Genomic DNA, 23,676 nt, shown 5'->3' with positions numbered 1-23,676 from the left:
TAACTCAATGCACTCGGGCAGAAAACAGTCACAAACCTCAATACACCCGGGTATACCCGAATTCGTGGGACTAGCCAAGCTCGAATAAAGTGTGTCGCCAGTATATATATATATATATATATATATAGGAAAGTAAATCCGCAGCACTTATGAATAGAAAAAATATTATTTAATCAAAAATCATCAGGCAGTCAAACAAATTCCAGAGCGACGTACGTTTCAGACCCCTCGGTCTTTTCTCAAGCTCTTTTCACAGAAACATACGTCACTCTGGAGTTTGTTTGACTGCCTGATGATTTTTGATTAAATAATATTTTTTCTATTCATGAGTGCTGCGGATTTACTTTCCTTTATATCTTTGGGACTGGTTGGTGTTCCCCGTCCATCTGCAAGCACCTGGACTATCGATAAGAATACCTTGGTCTCTATTTATATGTTTGTGTGCACCCAGCATCTATTTTGTTTATATATATATATTTATATAACAGGGTATGTCTTTTCTGCCTATCTTTCCCCACCCTGTTATGTAAGTCCTGCTTGCTGCAGGCTGTGGGCTTGTGACCCCTACCCATGCTCCTCTATGATGGACAGAAGTAAGGTTGTGACTCATGGCCTGTGTAAGCCTATCAGAGATAGGTATAGACCATGAGCCCGCCCCTTCTATCCTAATTAGGGGACTACCAAATTTAGAGTCAGTCCCGTTCCTGCTCTGGAAGTGAGAAGAAGCAGAGAGCTGTCAGTCTCTCCCATGGTGGGATGAGCGTGCTCACCCTCAGTCTTTGGACTGAGGGAACATCAGATTCAGCCACAGAGGCCATGTAAGACCAGGGGCCATCACCATCCAGAGCTCTGGGGCCTCTGAGACTCTGCATCGCTGTATGTAGATCTGCAGTGGATGCCTGCCATACAATAAAGACCATTGTAATGACACTCCTGTCTAAGTATCAGTCCTTGGGCAGGAGGGAGAAGTATGCAATAGTGGGTGCTGACTTCTGGACACCCTGGAACCCACTACGGCTGGAGGTGCTGAACACCAAGAGAAAGAACCTAAGCCTGTCCTGATCTCCATAACATCGCAGATCCCACTCAGCTCTCCTGACCCTAACAGGTATTGCACCACACACTAGGTAGCAGAGACTGTGTATCTCCCAGAGGGGGTGGAAACAGTGAGATATAATATATATATTAGTCAAGTGTATATATATATATATATATATATATGTGTGTGTAAATAATGCTGTGATAAAAACATTTTTTAAGATGTATTTGTGTAATTTCTTACACATTATTTTATAATGAAGTCTGCATCAGAATCCATAATGCTGAATTGGGGACATTTTAGCATTTTGTATGCGTGCAGCTGTTCTTTCACTAGTATAAGGAGACACATCTGCTCATTAGCAATACAATGTAATTTCTAGTGTCTAATTATATGCAGATGATGGATTCTTTATGCATCGGCTAAAAACAGTACAGTCCTCGAAAACAATCTACTGATAAAAATATTCCCAACTACAATGATCAGAGCAATGAATTGCAGACATTAATCTTCTCAGCTCATGTATATACTGTAGCTGCTAGCGTTAAAAAGGCTATGCTCCATCTTGTCACACCGTAATAATGTTAAATATTATGAACAAGTCCACCAATATATATATATATAAAAAATGATATATATGACATAAGTTACCAACTGTGCAGGTGGCAGAGGCGACAGCACTCTGTAAGTATTCAAAAGTAACAATTGTGTTAGAAAATATGAGCACATATATCAAACGTTTCGATCCGCACAGGGGGATCTTCCTCACGGGGGGTGGGGGGTGATGCTGCGCACCATTGCGCGTAACATGGCTCCGCGTGACGTCACGTAGCATCCCGTTGCCATGGCGGCCATTTTAACTGGAGCTGCAGGGGGAAAAGATGAATTTGCAGAAGAAGACGGAGAAGACCGGGAGACGCCAGGGGATGCTGCTGCAGGTAAGCAGTTGACAGCGGCCAAAATGCACATGCCCGTGGCGACCGGGCGAGTTCATTTGTCGTGTGTGTGTATATATATTTATATATATATATATATATATACACATATATCTGTACACCTTAAATCATCAGAAATAAGTATTTTTATTTAAAATATGGTCTTATTAGATGTTAAAAACGATCGTGTTTCATTGAGATTTATTTTATCTGATTTCACACAATATTAATAAAAGGCTATCTATATAAAAAATAATTGACCTTTCTTTTAAGAATGTTTTTAGTGCTATAAATTAGATAGCCCCCCTCTACATAAATACCCACACAGTATTTTCCCCCTCAGTGTCAGAGTTGTGCCAACTCCATAGGCCACAGACACTCCGGCACTTCCTGATCACATGACCGCTCTTGGGAGCCGTCATGTGATCAGTTCCGGGTTCCGGGCGTCAGGCTGGATGTGACAGGGAAACTCCTTTCAGTATGGTACACAATCAACACGTGCAGCGCCTAAAAAACGAGAAACGACCAAAAAGCCCATGACGCGGATAGTGTCCAGAGGTGGCCCACTCCAGTCCTCAAAGGCTACCAACAGGTCAGGTTTTAAGGATATCCCTGCTTCAGCACAATTGGCCCAATCAGTGGCTCAGTCAACGTTGAGGACTGGAGTTGGCCGCCCGTGGTGTACGTTATTAGGGCCCCTTGGTGGCACTTTTCTTGATGTACACCATACGTCATTGGAGCGCTGAAGGGGTTAAAGAAGCAGTCCATTTTAGATTATTACTTATATTTTACCTGAACTTGGGGGGGGATGGGGGGGGGGGTCTGTCACGTAAGACCAGGTATTTACACCTTTTTAACCGGGATCATCATATAGAGCAAAACAAGGAGGTAAAACAAATTGCGATTTATTCCTTTGAAACAGACGTACACACAGTGAATTACAATATACAAGAGAAAACACACTAACTGGGGATCTGGGCTACAAAACTAACCTTTCCTAGTTGAAATAGTCCATAAAACAAAGTCTTTAGGTTGACCGGGACTTAGCCCGAAAAGTCATGGAACTCCAATCGGCAGGTAGTTCCAGACGCCACCGCTGTATCTGTTCCGGAGATGCCCAAATCTCTTGATCGGGAGATAGTACCAAACGTCCTGGTACTCTTTTCAGCGTGTAGTTCCAGCTGCAACCGCTACGCCCCTTTCTGAGAAATTGGCCCCGAAAATTGGGACTTAGAAAATTTCTCGACCTGAAATTTTTGAAGCCGGCTCGGGTCCCGGAGTTAAAAGCCACAGAGATTGCCATGATGTGAAAGCTATTTGGGCGGAGGAGTTAGCCTCAAGTACCCTCATCCTGGGCTGAATGGGAGTCATTGGACTACCATTTGCCCAGCCCAGACCTTGAGAAGCATAACTCCACGGGTGGCTGCTGTCTTGGCGCTTAGAATCTGAGGACTGGATTGGCTGCTGGCTTTATTATAGTATTTCAGTCCCATTCATGAAATACTCCAGCCAATCCGAGCGTGGGAGAATTCCTACCAGCCAACCAGAGACTTGCCAGTCTCCTGAAGCCGGGCAAGAATGGGTTCGAAATCTGACAGGGGCATGCGCCAACTTGGCACCTCTGCCGCTTGTTAGTCATAAGCCACCCGTGGAGTTAGGTTCTCAAGGTCTGGGCTGGGCAAATGGTAGTCCAATGACTCCCATTCAGCCCAGGACAAGGGTACTTGAGGCTAACTCCTCCGCCCAAATTGCTTTCACATCATGGCAATCTCTGTGGCTTTCAACTCCGGGACCCGAGCAGACTTAGTGGCACCAACTTGGTAGCCAACTGGTCTCTCGGAACCACAGACTTGGAAATCCCCAGATCATATACAGTGCATAAACATTTACCATTACACACAATGTTAAAATAAAAATATGTCACAATTTCTTCTAAGTCCCTTGTTTCCTAGGTTTGATTGAAAAGACGCGCACGCTCAGTTTAAGCGCTCCTAGACCTTCCTATAAGAATTTTTTTTTTAAAGTTGAACGAAATAACGCTTAGGTTCAATCTCAGGGTTATTTTTCTAAATACATAGGAATCTGGACTTAGACATGAAATCAACTTGCAACCTTATCGCTGGTTGAAGTACCCCAGAACCTCTATACCTCGTTCTGGTGATCTGGGCATATACTGGGGGACCCCCATTAACCTAGGGACCCCTGACTGTACCCGGGATACTCATATCCCTATGCCCCCATTTACCTTTCTGGTCTGTGCTGAAGCAGGGAAACCTGGCGGTGAGTCCCGTAACTGTTTTCCAGGGAGGATTCTGACCGGAGTGATGTGTCTATATGTCCCCAGGAATCTGACCAGATTCCCGGATACATTTATGAGGTGGCAGCAACTCTGGGCCCCTTCTACCTAGACACATTCTGACAACACTTTTACCGCAACCTCCCCCCCCCCCCTGAAACTCATAGCCTGAGAATCTCCACTGGGTAGCACTCCTGGAAAAGTAAAACACATATCAATTCTTTATTGCAATACAAACACATACATTGCAGGTACCATAAATGGGTTCAAGAGCTGACACTCTAAATCACCCAATATGGCTCAGTGGTAACCAGCCAGGCATAATACCTTTATTGCTGGCCTGGTTAACCCCTCACTGTCACAGGGTCCATCAAAGCTGATCCATAATCCCTGGACCTCCGGAACCCCCCCCCATTCTTGAGATATTTCTGTTATTTCATGTCACTAACAATATGGCCATCAATCCCAACGCCAAGACGCCACATGAGATCCCGTTGAAGGTGCAGCTTTGTATTTCCCGCTGCAGCGAATCTGACCCCACGCCCATGTTGTGTGCACTGTGCAAGTATACTGTTAGACAAATATAGTTGCATCTCAGGAACCAGGGATCTCAGGTCTCGGGGTCCCCGGACCCCTGAAAATAAATACCCCCAAAAGACGAGAACAAAACTGAGCAGCGCACACAAATAAAATATAGACAAACAAACGGAAAAATATAGCATAGATAGGTAGATATCAGGTATAAATAGGTACAGTGGCGGTCGCCTTTAGCATCCTGCGGCCGTTTCAGCGCAACTTTTAAAACCGCGGGCAGATGCAGTGTTTGACGCGGCATGTTCCGGTATTTAAAGCCGCGGCCGCGTGCATTGTATTAGCGCTGGCTCGGCATGAATGCGGCATGAACGCGGTGAAGTGCGTGGCATTCGAAAAAAATACCCAAACAAAATGGAGAATAAAAGGGGCCGTGACAGTACATACCAGAGAGAACCAACATTTGTAGAAAATAACTTTAATAATGAAAATATCTTCTACAAGGAAACACATATATTGTGCCATTGTATACATTGTAGTCTGGTCTTCTTATGCCTGTATTGCTAATTGTGCTTACACTATATGAAGGGGCTTATTATTTAAACCTTGATACTGCCACTCGGAGCACAATCGCACGGAAACGAAGATTGTATTCTGTGTAATTGTGCCACGATCGGCACTATCGCAGTTTACTGAAGAAGCCGTGCTGCTGATTCTACATGAGAATAAAAACATAAAAGGATAGTGCTGTCATTTCGTTTCTGTGGGGATTTCCAGTGCTGTGCTGCATATTAAAAAGGTGAGGGTATTCTTCTGTGAATTCGGTGTCCCCGCTCCCCTTATCTCCCCCAGGCTCTGTCAGTAAAAGCAATCATATATTGTGTGATTTCAAGGTTCATCTCTTACGTGTGTCTCAAACCCTAATTATCCCAGCTGCAATTAGTAAGATAATTAAATACTGGCTCACTCATCACTCTACCTTGTGTCGGGTCATGATTCTCCCAGAAGACCTTGAGCAATTTCTCAAAGCTGATGTTTCCTGGCTGGTAGACGACTCGAGCCACTTCTGCATGGCCTGTTCTCCCTGAAAAGACGCAATCAAACGGAATTACCATACAATATGTTATGCAAAACTTGCAGCATTCATTTCCAAATTATGTACGAGTAAATAATGAATTATCTTTAGCCTGCCACCAGACTGTCCTTTTATTTATTTTTTAACTATAATTTAACAAATAGAAAGAAGAACACGTTTGATGTATTCAAGTAGTAATTACATGGAAACGGATTTTTTTTTTTTTCTAATGTACTATTTTTTTTTAGCTGTTTTTATGTTTAGATTTGATGCACCCCAAAAATGCCTGGCTTCGTGAAACTAACGTCCGTGTCCATTCAGTCCAAACAAAGAACTTCTGATACTGGGGCCTCGCTGCCATCATATCGTATTCTACTATTCTCCAGGGGAGGAATATATATTAAGATAACACAATGTGCTTCATAATACGGCGCAGCATTTTTAATTTGCGTCAATTTATGGAGGTGGCAAATGTATAAAACTTGTTAACTACAGTGGCGGCCGCCTTTAACCTCCTGCGGCCGTTTCCCCGCGATTTTTAAAATCGCGGGCAGTTGCGGCATGTTTTCCGCCGGTTTGGGCGCCGCAGGCGCTTTCAATGTTAAGCGCCATTAGCGCTGTCTGGTGGATGCGGCTGACGCGCAGCAAAGTCCGCGAGAAACGGAAAACATCCCCGAATTTTTTCGGAGATGTAGGAGGTTAAAAGGGGTCGCGGCTGTAAATGACCCTTTTTCATGAGATATATAGGTATTTCACTGTGTATTTTTGTCACATTGGATGTTGCTCTGGACTGCTTTGTTTCTTGTTGTATACAGTACATCTAGTCACGCCCCGAGCACTCCTTTTCCTTTTGACACACACACAGATATATATATAGTGGTAATTTTGGGGGGTTTCTGAGAGCTTGCTGGGTATCTGTGTGTTTGTTAACTTTGTCCAGCTGGTCTCAGCTGTTTTGGAGGTCAGTGGCTCCTCCGTCCCAGCGTTCAAAGCTCGCTCCTCCCCATTTCCAAGTAAGCAGGTTTTCTTTGCATGCAGCTGGTTGTGACAGGTTCAATGCCAGGACCATCCTTCCTCTAATTATAGAGGTAAATAAGGATTTTAATCAGTTAGTGTTAGGACCTGCAAATTGGTCATACCTTGAAGTGGTTTGCAGGCTTGTACAGTATGCTTTGGCCAAAGGGTTAACTAAATGACCCTTTTTATGAGATATATAGGTATTTCACTGTGTATTTTTGTCACATTGGATGTTGCTCTGGACTTCTTTGTTTCTTGTTGTATAGATCTTACGGAATGACAGAAAAGCAGCTGACAGTCTTTGTTATGGATTAAACATAGCATTATTACTTTGCCTTTATATAAAATAAAAGAGGACAGTGCAGTGTCACTGCCGCAAGTATTGTAGTTACAGTATTCTATTTCTTTACAAGGTGCTTGGCAGCAATGCCTCGCATTCAATGACAGGACTTTATTGTTATGTTGTTAAGAGGTTTATTTGCCAACAGCTAATTGTCTGTTTATCCTGCATCCATTCCCCACATAGAAAACATATCCCTCTTTAGAGGATTAGCACCAACCACCAGGAATGTCTGTGTCCTACAGTACTACAGCCAGGCGCTGCTTCAACTGTGAATCAAAATAAAAACAGTTGGAAAGGTGTTTTATACGGTTTAAGCAAATGGAATGGGCCTTTTTTTTAAATGTACTCAAATACAGACCTTTTGGTTTTGATTTTAGAAGCATTATTCAGCAATATCAATAATGTGTAAAGGTTGTTCGGATCCCTATTGATGCCAACTCAAAACTAAGGCAGAATAGAGGTCCTGGACTAAAAATATGTTTTTTGTAATGGTTGAGTACTGAAAAACGTGTCAGACATCACCCAGCAGGATGCATTTGATCAATGTATTAATTCTAAAACAATTCACACTGTAACCAGTGGGGTATATTTCTGAGTAAATCTGCGGTTCTTGTGCACAAGATAGTAACAGAATATCCTACAATATGTTTTTTTCTTGGTTCCTTCTCCATGTTACTGCCCCGTGTCCTGATTCCAGATCATTATGTGATAATCTGCAGTAGTTTGGTCCTTCTCTTCTAAGTCTCTACAGGCCTTGCCATGGTTAATGATCAGAGATTGCAGTAAGACAAAATAATGAAGCATTTACAGCCACTTGGAATTCCTCTCTTCATTTTACAATCACTCGGGTCCTGAAATCAGATATCAACATGTTGGAAAAGCTTGGTAAATTTCACCAACTTGTTACCCTCCGTCCATTATATTAACACAGATAGATTTCAATACAGTTTTTGCTATGAAAAGTGTGGCTGTTGTATCTGCTGTCAGGGCCGCCAACAGGGGGGGACAAAAGGCACGGGCGTCCCGGCCCCGTGAGTCAGGCTCCCTGCGCGGCCCTGGCCGTTATATAAAAAAAAAAAAAAAGTTAAAAAAAAAATGGCGGCGATTGCGCATGCGCAGAGCCGAGGTCCCGCAGGGTGTCTGCTGCCTGTGGGCCTGGCCTGGCCCACTCCCCCCCTCGCTTCCTCGATCCCCTGCTCCCAACGTGGGACGTAGGGCAGGGAAGCGCCAACCCTGCACTCCCCGTGTGCGCCTCCTGCCCCATGCAGCAGCCGTGGGGGATGCTGCAGCCGCCTGCCAGCCTCGCGCCCCGCCCCCAGAGCTTACTTCCCGCGCACCAACCCAGCAGCAGCCACGGAGGATGCTGCAGCCACCCGGCATCTCGCGCCCCCCCCCCAGCTGCCCACCTCCCGTGTGCCCCCTCCTGTGCATTCCCCGAGCGCACCTCCCGTGCCCTCCCCCCCGTGCCCACCTCCCACCCGGGCAGCTGCCTAGGGGACATCGGGGCAGGTGGGGAAGCGGCAAGGAAGCAGGAAGCAGCACCCATCCGGTCAGGGTAAGTCACCCACTCAGTCACTCAACCCAGTCACTGTCACCCACCACCCAGTCACTCAACCCAGTCACTGTCACTGTCACTGTCACCCACCACCCAGTCACTGTCACCCACCACCCAGTCACTGTTACCCACCACCCAGTCACTGTCACCCACCACCCAGTCACTGTCACCCACCACCCAGTCACTGTCACATCCACCCACCCAGTCACTAACCCAGTCACTCTCCCACCCACTCACTCTCCCACCCACGCACTCTCTCACCCACCCACGCACTCTCCCACCCACGCACTCTCTCACCCACCCACGCACTCTCCCACCCACGCACTCTCTCACCCAGTCACTAACCCACCCAGTCACTAACCCACCCAGTCACAGTCACTCAGTCACCCACCCAGTCACTTAGTCACCCAGTCACCCACCCAATCACCCACCCAGTCACTTAGTCACCCAGTGACCCACCCAGTCACTCAGTCACCCACCCAGTCACTCAGTCACCCACCCAGTCACTCACTCTCTCACCCACCCAGTCACTCACTCACTATCTCACCCACCCACTCACTCACTATCTCACCCACCCACCCACTCACTCTCACACCCTCTCACTCACCCACTCACCCACCCACTCACCGACCCAGACAGGCAGTCACCTGTCTTTTATTGAAAATATAAAAATAAACAGGTTGCATTGTAATGTTTTTTTCTGTATCACAATAAAAAAACAGTTAAGTAAAAGTTGCGATCTAAAAAATATTTTTTCGTGGTAGGGGCGCTATGGGTTCGGTGGGCGCTATGGGTTCGGGGGGGGCGCTATGGGTTCGAGGGGGGGGGGCTATGGGTTTGGGGGGGGCGCTATGGGTTCCGGGGCAGGCTCTAACGGTTTGGGGGGGGGGGGTCGACGCTATGGGTTTGGGGGGGGGGGCTGCTCCTTTTATTTGTGCCGGGCCCCATGATTTCTGTTGGCGGCCCTGTCTACTGTCAATGAGTAGATTTGGGGTGTGTATATGAGCCAAACGTCTATTATCAAGAGGATGTAGAATATCAAACGCTTCTTGATTGGCACAATCTGTAGTTGCCCTGTTGTCTTGTGTCCATATCAATCCACATACTTCCTACTCTTTTGCTCCTATATTCAACCAATATAACCAATATGCTATATTCAACCAAAAAGGACAAGTATCATGTAAAACATACAACATGCAGAGTTCCCCAGGCCAACTCCATACCAAATGTTCAGATCCAGGCCAGGAAGACTGGCACGTTTAACCTTCTCCTATCCGATTTCCCTTTTGTGTTTCTCCCGTTATTCCACAAAGCCACATGTACAGACTGGGCACTAAGTATTAATTATAGCAATTTAAAAGAACACGATACCAATGTTTCTGTACAATAATGGGCCTTACGGCTTCTCCCCAAAATTCAGTAACTACACTACACTGATTTCATCATGTCCTCTCCACTTGTATAGCTACTTCCGCTACATAATTCTGCCTTATAGCTTAGCTAAAGTTCATTCAGACCCACAGCCATGACGCACTTGCAGTAATCAACTCAGGGTTACCTTTGTATTGTTCCTCGCTAATCGTTGCTGTTCAAAGTTCTTTTTCAGAACACGGAGTTTATAAATGGCATTCAATTAGGAGAAAATAAGACGTTCTTTCTCATGTGGAATGCGGGCCCTCTCGCAAGATGTCACCGATTACAAGAACATGCATTTGGAACTGCCCATGCCTTACACACAACTCCAATGCTGAATGTTTTTGAGCACATGCTGTGCCTGCAACTTCTAGGAAATACAATGTGAGCTGAACAATACAATATGTCCCGTGTTCCAATTCCAAACTCTAAATGTACTCATTAATTCAATGGGTACATGTTATGTTTCCACCTGAAAACCAACGATATTATTTGCCATTGTAACAATGGCAAACTAGTCTGGCACTACTGCAGATTTGTACTAGGTTGTGATACCCTTGAAGGAGACATGACATTTCGAAAAGCTCCGTACACTACATCTATATCTATAAAGCAAAAAAAGTCCCACTTGTGAGCACATTCACAGCTCAGATAGGTCTGCAACCCGGCCTTTCACATTATTTCTTAGCATGCCATTCTTCCACTGCAGCCAGGGATTCTGGGTAACGACATGCAAAGGAGCACTCGCTTTAGTTTCATGTCCATTTTAACATGGGACCCCTATAAGAATATGCCTGCCGCATTACACAGCTTTTCAAGACAGCTTGGGTTACAGAAGTGCAGAGCCAGTGACCCTGCTCACAGGCAGCTATTCCAACCTTTTGGGTCTTATCGGTACGAGGTTGGCTACTGGCTTTGCAATGTGAAGCTGGACGTGGCTACAACCAGACACAAAGAAAGTTAGGGCGAGTAAAAAAGTGACACAAACCCTCCACCGTACAGTATACAGCAAATACAAGTATCACTTGTGAGCACATTCACATATCTCAGACAGGCCTGCAGCCCTGCCTTTCCCCATTATCTCTTAGCATACAGTGCTTCCGCTGCAGCCAGGGATTCTGGGAAATTACATGCAAATGAGCACACAGTGCCACCTTTTGGCTTCTTTACCATTTTAACAATGACCACAATAAGCTTATAAAGAACACAAATGATGGTCCCCTATAAGGTATCGCAACCTACAGCACAACAAATCTACGTTTCTCCAGGACCAATACAGCCTCTAGAACGGTAAACATGTTCCAGGGTTCAATGTTATCCTGCATCACACTATTACTCTATACACCCATTTGAAGAATAAACACTGGTATGCATGAGCATCTTTCATGTGGCTCTGAAGTGAAGCCTTGCACACATAGTAATCCTGCCCTATGGAAATGTGCTCAGATTGTTTCAACATTTCAGGCTGCACACGGGGTAATACTGTCAATTATTTCCTGGCAATGAACCAAGAACAGGCAGCAATCTTTGTCAGCACGGGATCAACAGGCATGGATCACAGGCAATTTTCTCTGGGATTCATGAGGTGCATCTAATGCAGCGAAGCTTCCTCTTCTACTTGAGAACCAATCTGCCTGGAAATTCCCTGATAATGTTTAGGATTGTTTTTAAGTCTTCTATTTCCACTTACTTTGTACAGGCTATTTGAAACACCGGTCACGTTCCTTTCTCTGCGGAGGTACACTGGCCTCCATACGGAGCTTCCCTTTCATTTGTTCTCTATAAGGCTTCTCTATCTGTCCAGTTGAATTATTCAACCCTGCTTATTACCCTGCATGCAGGTGGCGTTTCATATTCCTCGTCTTAAAGCGTGATCTTGTCTATTCTCTATCTCCATCCTTATGAATAATTACCATGCAGGTCTCAATACCAGAACACCTTTCTGTGGACAGGAGAGGTAAAGAAGCACACCATCCCCCGCCCCATATTATATCTCTATATTTGCCTTTATCATTGTAGTGATAGTAGCTCGTTATTATACTGCCAGCTCTTTTGCAAGTAGAAATAACCAACTACAGCCTTTTATAACCCCCTTATAACGCTGTGCTTGGGGTCCAAAGAATCACATCGCGCTATAAGCGGATCGCGTTAGAAATAATGTACAATTGCATGCATTGTACAATAAAGTATTTAAGACACCAATAATCGTGTTGTAAAGTATTCATAAATACGAAAATTGGGAGCCACGCTTACATCACGTTATAAGCGAATTCGCGTTGTAACGGATCGCGTTATAACGGGGTTGAGCGGTATTGTTTTAACATTTTAAATCTAGTGGGCCCCTCACTTGGCTTCTGTCAATATATTTCAGGAGCATTGAAACGTTAAAACAAAAGAGATCAGGATGCATCACAGGTTGGAGCCTAATAGCTCAAAGTTAGGCTGGGTAATATGTATTTTGGTTATGCCTGAGAGAGGGAGACATTATCCAATAACAGACCACATATTTTGGAACAGGGAAAAATCAAGCTTGATAGAAGGTACTAGGAGTGAACTTTAATAAACCACTGAAGATATTAATATTGTTTAGGGGCATGGCCTACAGTATATGCATGACTAATATCACTCGGATTAATAAGGAATAGGGTATGTTTGGTTGATCTCATACATTTGTTTGTAAAGATCTCTTCACCTTGATGTTATCGCTGTGCTGTTACTATAGAAAACTCCTGGTAACAGTCTTTTCACCCAGCTGTTATCTCTGTATTTTTAGTATAGAAATACAGTGCTAAACTGATGAAAAAAAAACAAACTACTGCACTTGGATGTTTTATCGTCGAGCTTTTAGCTACACTACAGTGAACTGACTCCCTCCGTTAAACCCCTGGTGGACTGGATGTGTCGGCATCCAGATTAGCAATTGATGCATTATTGCTAATAGGAAAACTTTCGTTTCCGACACTTTCTACTCTTCCAAATTCTTTACATGGCATATCATATCTGACTGTGGACAGTGCAATCAAGATGGAAGAATGTGTATATATTTTTTTATATAGTGTGCAAGCCTTTACCCCATTTTTATTAGGGAGTTAAAGCCCATTATCTTACAATTTCAGAACAATCTCTGATACGAGCGCCCACGCATCACTGAGCTGCAGTGTGGGTGGGAACCATGTGTTAAAGGTTTTTTTTCTTATTATTGTTTTAGTGCATTACTTTTAAGCAGCCAACGATTACCCTGCATTCTTGGAGCTTCCATAGTACTTATTCCCACAATGGAGGGAAAAAACATTGTAACAATTCAATACATTTGGTTTCTGAGAATAGACATTCAATCGAATCACAAAAGTGCATAATAGATTAACTCAAAAAAAAACAAAAAACTTTATATATATATAATTATTTTTTATAGAACAGCCTTTCTAACTGATCGAAAATATGATAAAATATGACAACACAAAGCAACAGTTTGGGGTTACATAACACCTTTGATAAGCCTCAAATGACTGCTGTCAATGTTCTTCTGCTAAAGAACCTTGGATAGACACTAAGCTTGCTGAAAAGGCGAGACAGTGCTACAAGACAAGCTGCTGAAGTTCAGTCCTCGAGGGCTACCGACAGTCCAAGGTTTGTAGTGGTAATTAAGGGTGGGCTAATTGGTTAAAGAAACCAAGAGGGCCTGGGCTTTTGGTAGCCCTTGAGGACCAAGACTTAACACCACTGCTATGAGGTATCAGCTATTTAGCACCTTAATTTCCATGTCTAAACCTGCAGCTTTGTTTCCAAATCAAATACTGTATGCTAATAACATACGCACCTGCAGTATGTCTTAATATTGGATACATATCATTATTTTTTTCCTCCGGGTTCTATTGCCCTATTTAATAAGATTTTATTTTCTCATATGATTATAATATCTGATGTAAATGTCTCAGAAAAGCACAGCAAACATCTGCATTCCTTCTTTTTTTTTTTTTTTTGCATCCAAGAATCCGGTCCCATTGTGAACATTAACAACTGATGGGTTAGCTTCCAATAGATGAATGCGTGGCTATTAAGGCAAGCGATGCTTAATCGCATTAATCAGTACAAAGAAGAAGCAGGCACACAGTCTTACTCAAAAGGAGGTTTAATATGCCATAAAGTCCAACGTTTCGGCAGTCAAATACTGCCGAAACGTTGGACTTCATGGCATATTAAACCTCCTTTTGAGTAAGACCGTGTGCCTGCTTCTTCTTCTTTGCACTGGAACATTTGGGACTACAGGAGCTCCCCAGGACCAGCGCACTGGCAGCTAAGTACCCCACCTCTATTACCATTGATATTGAGTGCGTGTTTCATCCTCTGTCTAATCACATCAATCTCTTTGAAAAAGTCCCGGAGAGGGACGAAACGCGTCAGAGTGCCCCCTTCTGAGATGTACAGCATGTACTAATAAAGCTGTTTTTAACCTCAACTGTTCCTGAACCTGACTTTTTGCTGTGACCGCCTCTCCACCACTTTCACTTCGTCTACTACAAGGCTGGTGCACGCAGGCATATCACCGCGAGATTCGCCCGTCTGGAGGTCTGACGTCATCACTCCCTTCCCACCCACGTGGACACGCCGGAGCGCAGTGGTTGCAGTGTTCGCAGAGACGCACCAGCACCAGCACTCCTCCATCAGCAGGATACAGCGTGAGCGCGACTACTCAGCGGGATCCCACAAATATCCTGTGAAGCCGTTAAGACGGAGGGAGGATACCCAGACTGCACGCGCAAGGACAGATACGACGTCACCGACAGCACCCCAGCGGGTTACCCAGATTGCAACGTGGCATACTCACTGTTAACCACACGGAGCTACCAGTGACACCAGGCGGGCAAGGGCAGCAGCTGTGGCGCAAAGAGGTCTGCGAGTGGAGTGTCCCTGGATGCTTCATCCTTCGCACCCGGCCAGAGTCTGCACAACGGGCCCCCCGCCCAAGGTGAGTTCTTATACTGCTTCTTATTTTATGATTGATGCTTACGGTGATCTGCTACACACACTTTCTAGTGGACTGTTGGTTTACTCCCATCTCTAGTTATATCAGACTTTAGCAGCATCAGGTCTATTGGGTTCATTCCCTTATCCTATTTCATAATCACATCAATCAACATTATGTTAAAGGATTCCATTTCCTAAACAATGCTGGGCTTCGAGTCTCCGAGACGGACAGGACACTCTATTGATGCAGGATCTGGCGCATTGGAAGCAGAAGATTAAATTGTTAGGCCTAAGTAAAAAATGGGTTGCAGTGAGAGATACTGATAAATCCCGGAACGATTAAAAGCAGCCTGGAGCTCTGAAAATACAGTTCGACTTTTAAATGAATTGCATATTATTAAACTCGTACTTACTACAGGAAGAAGTACCCCGCGTGCAGTGCTTCAGATCCAGGGCGCACCGTTTCACTGAGCTACAGTAAGAGCAGATGCAGCGGAGAAATGCTGTTATCTAAGCATTGTTTTAGCTCTATCATTATACAAGTGTAAAGTGACCACAGAATCACAACGTCAACTGCCACGCAATCAGCCCAATCCCTTCAGGTAACTATAGTGGCATCAAAGCAGTTTTTTTATATATTTTATTTTATTTATTTTTTCCCTTTAATATGAGCATTAATAGAATCCACACAATGATAAGTAATGAGCTAAGTTGCCAATCGATCCGTTCTCCTGTGATCGATCGGCGAAGATTCGGCTCGGGGGTTCACTAAATGGCTGTCAGTGCAGCAGAGGACCAAAGATGCAAAGTTTTGTGGGGAATATCATGTGACCAGGCAGTCACTAGATACAATTGGTGCACTGCTAGAGAGAGGGCAGGGCTCAGAAAGGGGTGTGCCAGAGCCTGTTTCAGAAGAGGAAGGGGATGTCACTTTGTAAACGGTTGCTATAGAAACAAAAAAGGCTTGTTCATTATAATACATTAAAAATGCCATCAAGAGTTGTTTTAAAGAAAAAAATGCTACAAGTATTTTCTCATAGTACAGAACTGATTTATTAACACACACGTAGGATATTGCTTGGTCTGCAGCTTTAAGCTCATGTGTAAAATCAGATTTAAAATGCAATGCACTATAATGAATAAACCCCTTTTTTTATTGTTCAAAATATAGTGGATATCAATAATATTGATTTCCGTCCTTCAGCACTACGGAATATGCTGGTGCGCTATAAATAAATGACAATAACAATATTTACGTGTCAAATTTACAGAGCAGTTATTAATGCAGCAATTTATGCTGTTTTTTTCTCTTTAAACGTCTATATATTCTTTAACCTTATTTAAAACAAGGGGTCCCCAGGGGATGAACCACAGCACTCTGAGCTAACAGGGCCCCCCTTGCTCCAGAGTTATTTCCTTTTTACATTTCAAGTTGTAACAGGGACGTATCCCTGTTTAAATAAAGCAGCTTCAGAGCTCTGAGAATTCAGAGAAATAATTGCAGCCAATCAATTAGCTAGTCTCCACCTGGACTAATGAGAGCTCTGTAAAAAGCCTCATGTGAGACACAGGAGAGAGATTCCTTAGCTCACATTTGGGCTGACATAAGGAGAAGGAAGACAGCAGAGATTTTCCTTAGCTCACAACTGGGCTGACCAGAGGAAAATATAATGTCTTGATGCACACAGGACTGTATGCTGACAGCAAGGCAGCAAGCATTTGTTTGGGGTGGTAATCAGCCTAGCTACCCACCCAGTTAGATAGGACATATACAGTACTGTCTAGTTATTCTCCAAATTGGAGCAGCTTTTTCTTTTATGTTTTGTGTTTACATTGTTAAAGGAACAGGCAACAAAGCCTTATATTAATTTGACCCTAAAACGGTCTCCATTTGCATACCTCTGCACACATCAAGAATTCTTGTCCGGGAGAAAAAATATGAACCCTGGGGTCAGCCTCACTCCGGGAGCTAAAAGAAAGTTGCAACCTCATCGCGAGACATTGTGACTTCCCCGCACCCATCTTTATTTTTCCTTTTAACTACTAGCAAAAGTAATTAAAAAAAATGTAACATCTCAGCAATTGGGGGGTGCCAAGGGGACTCCCTTGCTCATACAAGAGGGATACAAAGGGGTTGCGGGAGGATACTTGATATTTGGGCGATTGCTTCTTTAGAGCAGAATACACTGCAAAATAATTTCGTTTTATTTTTTAGTGAAGAAATTGATTTTCTAGTGAATAACAAAATGTGATACAATACTGAAAAGAAATTATAATGGCAAATCAAATTTAGTGAAACAAAACATGCTGGTTTTTTAATGTTTTTTGCATACAGTTTGCGTACACTGCAGCGGTGCACAGGTCTCAGGCCAAGTCTGTAGAGTTGACAATCTGTTTTTTGTGACTTGATATACAGAGATATCAATTGAATTGCAAATACTGTACAGGGAGATAACAGAAGGGTTTAAACTGACTTCACACGCTTGGAAGTGTTCCCACTTGACCACCATTTCTGCCATATCATTTGTAGAACTTCTCAGCCATCACATCTTTTCTGACACCTATATACAGTATATTAAGAAGCCTACACCTTGAGAAAGACAGTTTTACTGACGAAACGTTGGATTCCTTGGCACATTAAACCTTTTTTCATTCATGATTAAGACCGTGTGCCTGATTCTTTTTGTTCACCTATACATATTAAACCAGCTGCTTTTCAATAACCTACAACAACCTCTGGTCCATTAAAAGGTCTTCCTGGCTCTCGACTTTCTCCTTTGGAAAATAGAATTCTGCAGCTGGAATCTTTCCAGTAGGCCCTGCTCATCTCCTCCTTAAATCCCTCTCCTAACTTCCCATCAAGTTCCGGATCCCCTACAGTTCTCCTTCTCACCTCTCTACATACTAGCTTTGCCTCTGGTCGTCTACTACCCTTTGTTTATAGTTGTGCCCTTTTCTTCCCTTCCACCTCCACTGTACTCTCTCGCCCTGAACATTTTCCCTCAGTGCCCCTTATATGTCGAACTCCCTCACACTTGGTATACGCCAAGCACCTTCTCTCCCCACCTTTAAGCGAAACCAAAAAACACCCTTTCTTAATGAAGCAGTTTAATAGCATGGACACTTGGCTACTGCCCAACACCCACAGTCACACTTACCAACCATCATGGTCACGCACTGCCTTCTACTGCACTGTCTCTAACATACCATTTAGATCCAAAGCTCTCCGGAGCAGGGATCTCCTTTCCTAGTGCCTGATTTTCTGTGTTGCAATGCTTTGCTTGTAGTCATTCAGAAGTACGTAAATATTATCAAAATATTGCTAGATTTGCTGTACCAAAAATATCAACTGGACCAAAGAGCTACTCAATTACTGTCCATATTTTAGTCTGAATGATGACTGAAGTATAAGTTGCTTCTTAAGTCTTCCACATTTGACATTAGGGCTTGTTGTTGACAGACAGAGTGACATAGGAGTAATGGCCAATGTTGAACCCCCAGTGCCAGCTCCTGTTGCATACTGTATGCCATGTCTTCAGCCTCGGTTATAGTAGGCGTTTGCGCGACGGAGCACATGGCGTTATGCGCACCTGTAGCTTGGCTGATCCGTGGCCTTTGGGATTTCTATGACGCGGGGGAAGGCGTGGCAGGAGGCGGGGCCCTGACGTCACAAGGCTGTTTCGCCCTCACTGGCGGAACCGCCCGTGTGACCCGGCCATCGCGCGACAGACACAAAATGTTTGTCTTGCGAAAAAATCTGCATGCGCGCTCTATGGCCTGCCTCACTGACGTGCGGCCTTTTGTTTGCACCGCTCGCACAGAGTATGGATGCGGTTCTTCTTGTTTTGGAAGATTTTAGCCCCATTACAGCGCTGGCTAACTATTTAACACAGCGTTTGGAGATACTGTGCTGTAACCGGAAGAGGTGCTCTTTTGTTTCATTACTACTTTTCGCTTCACAAAATTGATCTTCTATTCTTATCTTCATCCCCTGCAGTCAATCATTTGGCCCACAAACTCCACAAAAACCACACTGACCGAAGTCACCAAACATTCTCACACCGTAATATCCCACGGTCACCATTCCCTCCTTAACCCAATGATCCCATTTGTAGCTTTTAACATTGTTGATGACCTTCTTTACCCCTTCCTACTTCATTCTCTCGGCAATCTATGGCAGAGTCCTTCCTTGGCTTCTCACCTACTTTAGCCAACACTTCTGCGTTTCTCTCGCTAATTCTATCCTTCAACAATTATTCTGTGTCCCATTATGTAGTGTGCAAAAACAGGGATCAAGGCAGGGAAAATTGGGATGCCCCAAGGAGAAAAGGGGACTGGGGAAAATGAAACAAAATAGAATGGGTGCTACAGGCAAAAACATAGTCAAGGAGAACGCGTAGTAAGCAAGGGGGGGAAGGGGGTTCGAGCACTCGCCCCCCACCCCATTATGTAGTGTGCCATCTCTCGCTTGGTATTTTTCTATAAAGATGTTTGCACAATATAAATAATAAGACTAAGTTCTTAATTGGACATTACTGTTCTCTAATAATGAGAACAACAATAACGATGATTAAAATGGGATATATTAAGTTTTCTGCTCACAACAACCCAAGCGGTTTAATCATAGTCATCATAAAAATTATTTGCATTATCTGTGATATTTTCTTATTTGGAATCCATACTGTACGTTCCCACTCCTTGTTTACCATTTTTGTAATGCTAGGGAGGCTATTAATTCTACTACAGTATTTATAGTACTTATAGTCTGATCATGTAAATCTAAGTTCTTAACTGCCTTCTTCTACATCTTCAACACAAACCAATATTTCTGAATGTTTAAACAAGAGGATAATAAAATGCGCGGCTGCTAAATAATTTACCACTACACATGGAAATATATAGCGTTAAATGTTGAGTTTGACATACCCATTATAAAATGTGCAGTGTAATTGACAAACAACAACAGAAAGCATTTATTAACAGGTAGATTTTGACGCCGGGGTTTTTTCCCCCCACAAGAGAATTGTGCTGAATAAATGTTTCTTAAATTATATTACATATCAGATTGCCTTTATAAAATAGGAAAAAATAAAACCCACTTCACAACCAAAACATGCAATAATTGCCCTAGCACTATGTGTAGAGCAGCAATGGACAGACATTCATGAATATGTGTTCTTCCAATAAACCTTCACAATTGAAAAAAGGAACCGGAGGAATACGAGTTCAGGGACTCTGCAGACGACCCATAACAAGGTTTTTTTTCTCACTGTATAAAGGATGAATTACACTGCGAGTGGCACTGCTGGTGTCCGTTTTATATGTTTTATTACGTTTGAGTTTTTTTGTGGAACTGTATTATGTTTTCTCTTTTTTTTTTTTATATACATCAGTACTGAGAATACTACCCAGCATATGCTGAGAATACTCAGTATACGCCAAGCACCTTCTCTCCCCACCTTTAAGTCAAACCTTAAAACTCACCTGTTAATGAAGCTCTCCAATAGACTAGACTCATGCCTACTGTTCCACACCCACAGTCACTCCTTCCAACAACAGCACTTATTCCCTCACCTGCTGTCTCTGCTACTTTCCCATCATACCACTTAGATTGTAAGCTCTCCGGGGCAGGGATTTCCATTCCTATTGCCTGATCTTATTTGTTGCACTTATTGTACTATAATTCCCTGTAGTGCATTGTCTCTTGTAATGCACCAAGTACAGCTGTGAACGCTACATAACTAAAGATATACATACATACATGCATTTCAGTGGCCTGTTCCCCATTGTCAAGGTAAACTCCATTTATTGCACCAAACCTCTATATCGTCTATCCCTCAGTCAATGCAAGTAGTCTAAACCCGCACTCCATACCAGCTCACTGTCAGATCTGCTACTACTGCAGGTCTTCTAACAGATCTTCCGTGTACACGATGACAGACAGTACCACACGATGAACAAGAAACCTGTGAGGTTTCAAAAGCTCTGTACCCTATAAGTACATCAATACCCAACACTCCATGGCCATATGACAAATGCCCATTAGGGAGGGTGAAAGCCTTTGCTTACATTCAGAGAAGGTTAGATAAGTAAGTAAGACTCAACAGCCCACCATATGTAATCAGCACTTTCACGGGCATACATACCTATGGTGTTGCATGAACTGATTATCTGCTGCATCTTTAGTATAGAAATGGATAGTTTAAAATCCCCTCTGCAAAAATGCCATTCAACTTGATATTTTAGTATTTACTCATTTTCTTTAAATTAACTTGGTGTGAAATGATACATGATGATAAGGCTCAACGATCTTCTAAATGTAGTGTTGAGTTTTCCATCTGTTATTCCACGCACAAATGAATCTATAATATTTAAAGGTCAATACTTGTATAATGTTATAACAAGTAAAATCAAGATTATAATGTAATTTGTCTTTATATTCTTTCAACACTTTCTTGACTAAATACAATACAATGTATTAGTTCATTTTACCAACTATTCCCCTATAAAAAAAATTGGATTTTTCTCCGAAGATGCAAAGTTTTATCCGTTTTATCCATGCAGCTGTAGCCAGTTTTCTCCTGATCTTGCTCCAAAAAGTATATAGAGTGCTGTACTGTATATAGAATACCGAAATGAGAGAATATCATTTATAATGTTCCCTGTGTTTGCTAAATCTGCATCTTAAATAGTATTGCCTGCTAAAGTTTTTCGGACTGCACTCCCCAGTCATTACGTACCTGTACAATCACACTAAACTCCCAGGATTTGTCTTTCACATATTCAAATCTGTATTGAGTGTGTTTCACCATAAAGCAGATACAATGTTTATTTGTTTTTTTTAATGCGTTAATAGCGCACACGTAATGCACGGTTAAAAAAAGATAGGCTCACTAAAGATGCTGAAACACTGTCATGTGTACAATCTCCCCAATTTCTGACTGTATACGTGGTGCATTTAAATCTGCATTGTGAAACAAGCGAGTCTTTTTGTGTGTTCTTTTTGTTCATATGGAGCACTTTGTTAACACCAAACCGATCAGTAAATATGACAAATATCAGCTACTCTAGTGTCTTGAGAAGAAAGTCCCATGATGCTTGGAAGGACCTCATGGACAGTTCTTTTCTTATTAGTCTAATATACATCTAGCCCAGGGGTGGCCAACTCCAGTCCTCCAGGGCCACCAACAGATCAGGTTATAAAGATATTCCTGCTTCAGCACAGCTGGCTCAATCAGTGGCTCAAGTCATTGCGTGAAGCTCCTGAAATGTCTTCGCATTTAGGGTTCAAGTTTCACATTAATACATAAGCACGGACAGAATACACTGGTCGAAAACTTTCTTCTTGAGGCACAGTGAAATGTTCCATTTAATTGTTGTCTTGTTCCTTCCAAATGTTGTCCACCCCATCATCGTTCTCCTATTAATTTCATTCAAAGGGTTCCAATCCATTGCCAGCTAAGGTAGTCATGGTCTTCAACATCTTCTGGTTCTATTCCATGTATTCCAATCTTTGCAGACTTGACACATTTGTTGAACATCACTGTGGTCCTGCTGAGGATTCACACGGAGGCTCATATTATTACTTCCGTGAGTGCTCCAATTTGTTGCTGGAGGTCTTCTGGACTTGTGTCAAAAATCGTAAGTGACTCAAATAATCACTATTGCCTGTCTTCATTCTACATGTTACTATTGTGTACCTTGCTTCATATGGATGGTATTCACCCTGCATTAGAGCAACAATGCTTGAAGTGTGTCCTATTCCAGCGGCGCGCAAAGTAGGGTGCGTGATATTTTTCTGGGGGGGGGGGGGGAGGGGCACGACGTTGCAGGAGCCCCGCGCTCTTCCCCCAAGGCATTTAAATTAAATGTCGGGGGATCGCATGAGGCCCCTGCAACTGTAAAATTACCTTGTCTCTGCCGGCATCAGGACTCGTGTCCATGGCAACGCGGCATCATGGTCATGAGACGTCACACACGTCAAATGACGTCACGGGTCACGTGACATCACAGCCGGGCAAGGTAAGGGGGGGGAGCACCACCGGAGCAGAAAAACCAGAGGAGGAACAGCAAAAAAAAGTTTGCGCGCCCCTGTCCTATTCTATGACATTATATATATAAAATATCAGGCTTAGTGGAGAATATCCTCAAACCTTTATACACAAGCACCAACAGCTTCATACAAGATACCACAGATTTTCTCAATAATCTTAACAACATCAACCAAATACCATCCAACACACTGCTAGTTACCATGGATGTAGAATCCCTTTACAGCAACATTTCCCAAAAGGATGGTATTGAGGCATGCCTGCATTTCCTTACAACATCTCCCCTGGATCAGAAATGCAGCGCTGATGTAATTACCAAACTGATAGAATACATCCTTACACACAACTACTTCAGCTTCAACAAGGAATTGTACCTACAACTAATGTGGACTACATTCCCCCACAAACCCTACAAATATTACAGATACACTGATGACCTGTTTATAATATGGACAG

The 23,676-nt window shown here is 43.2% G+C and overlaps 1 protein-coding gene across 7 annotated transcripts in view; it reads right to left on the bottom strand.

Moving 5' to 3' along the window:
• Nucleotides 1-23,676, bottom strand: part of MSRA (methionine sulfoxide reductase A) — a 442,168-nt gene that overhangs the window by 175,626 nt on the left and 242,866 nt on the right. For 6 of the 7 annotated variants that reach the window (XM_075598684.1, XM_075598690.1, XM_075598686.1 and 3 more), the window contains one exon: nucleotides 5,781-5,885. The exons of the other annotated variant lie outside the window; for it this stretch is intronic. In XM_075598684.1, coding sequence (XP_075454799.1) covers nucleotides 5,781-5,885 — 105 coding nt within the window. The remainder of the gene's footprint in view (nucleotides 1-5,780; nucleotides 5,886-23,676) is intronic. 7 annotated transcript variants of the gene reach the window in all.

Source organism: Ascaphus truei, chromosome 4 (assembly GCF_040206685.1).
Source record: "Ascaphus truei isolate aAscTru1 chromosome 4, aAscTru1.hap1, whole genome shotgun sequence".
Classification (NCBI taxonomy): Eukaryota; Metazoa; Chordata; class Amphibia; order Anura; family Ascaphidae; genus Ascaphus; species Ascaphus truei.
Note: the sequence above shows the minus strand (reverse complement) of the source record. Positions and strands in the feature narration are given on the sequence as shown.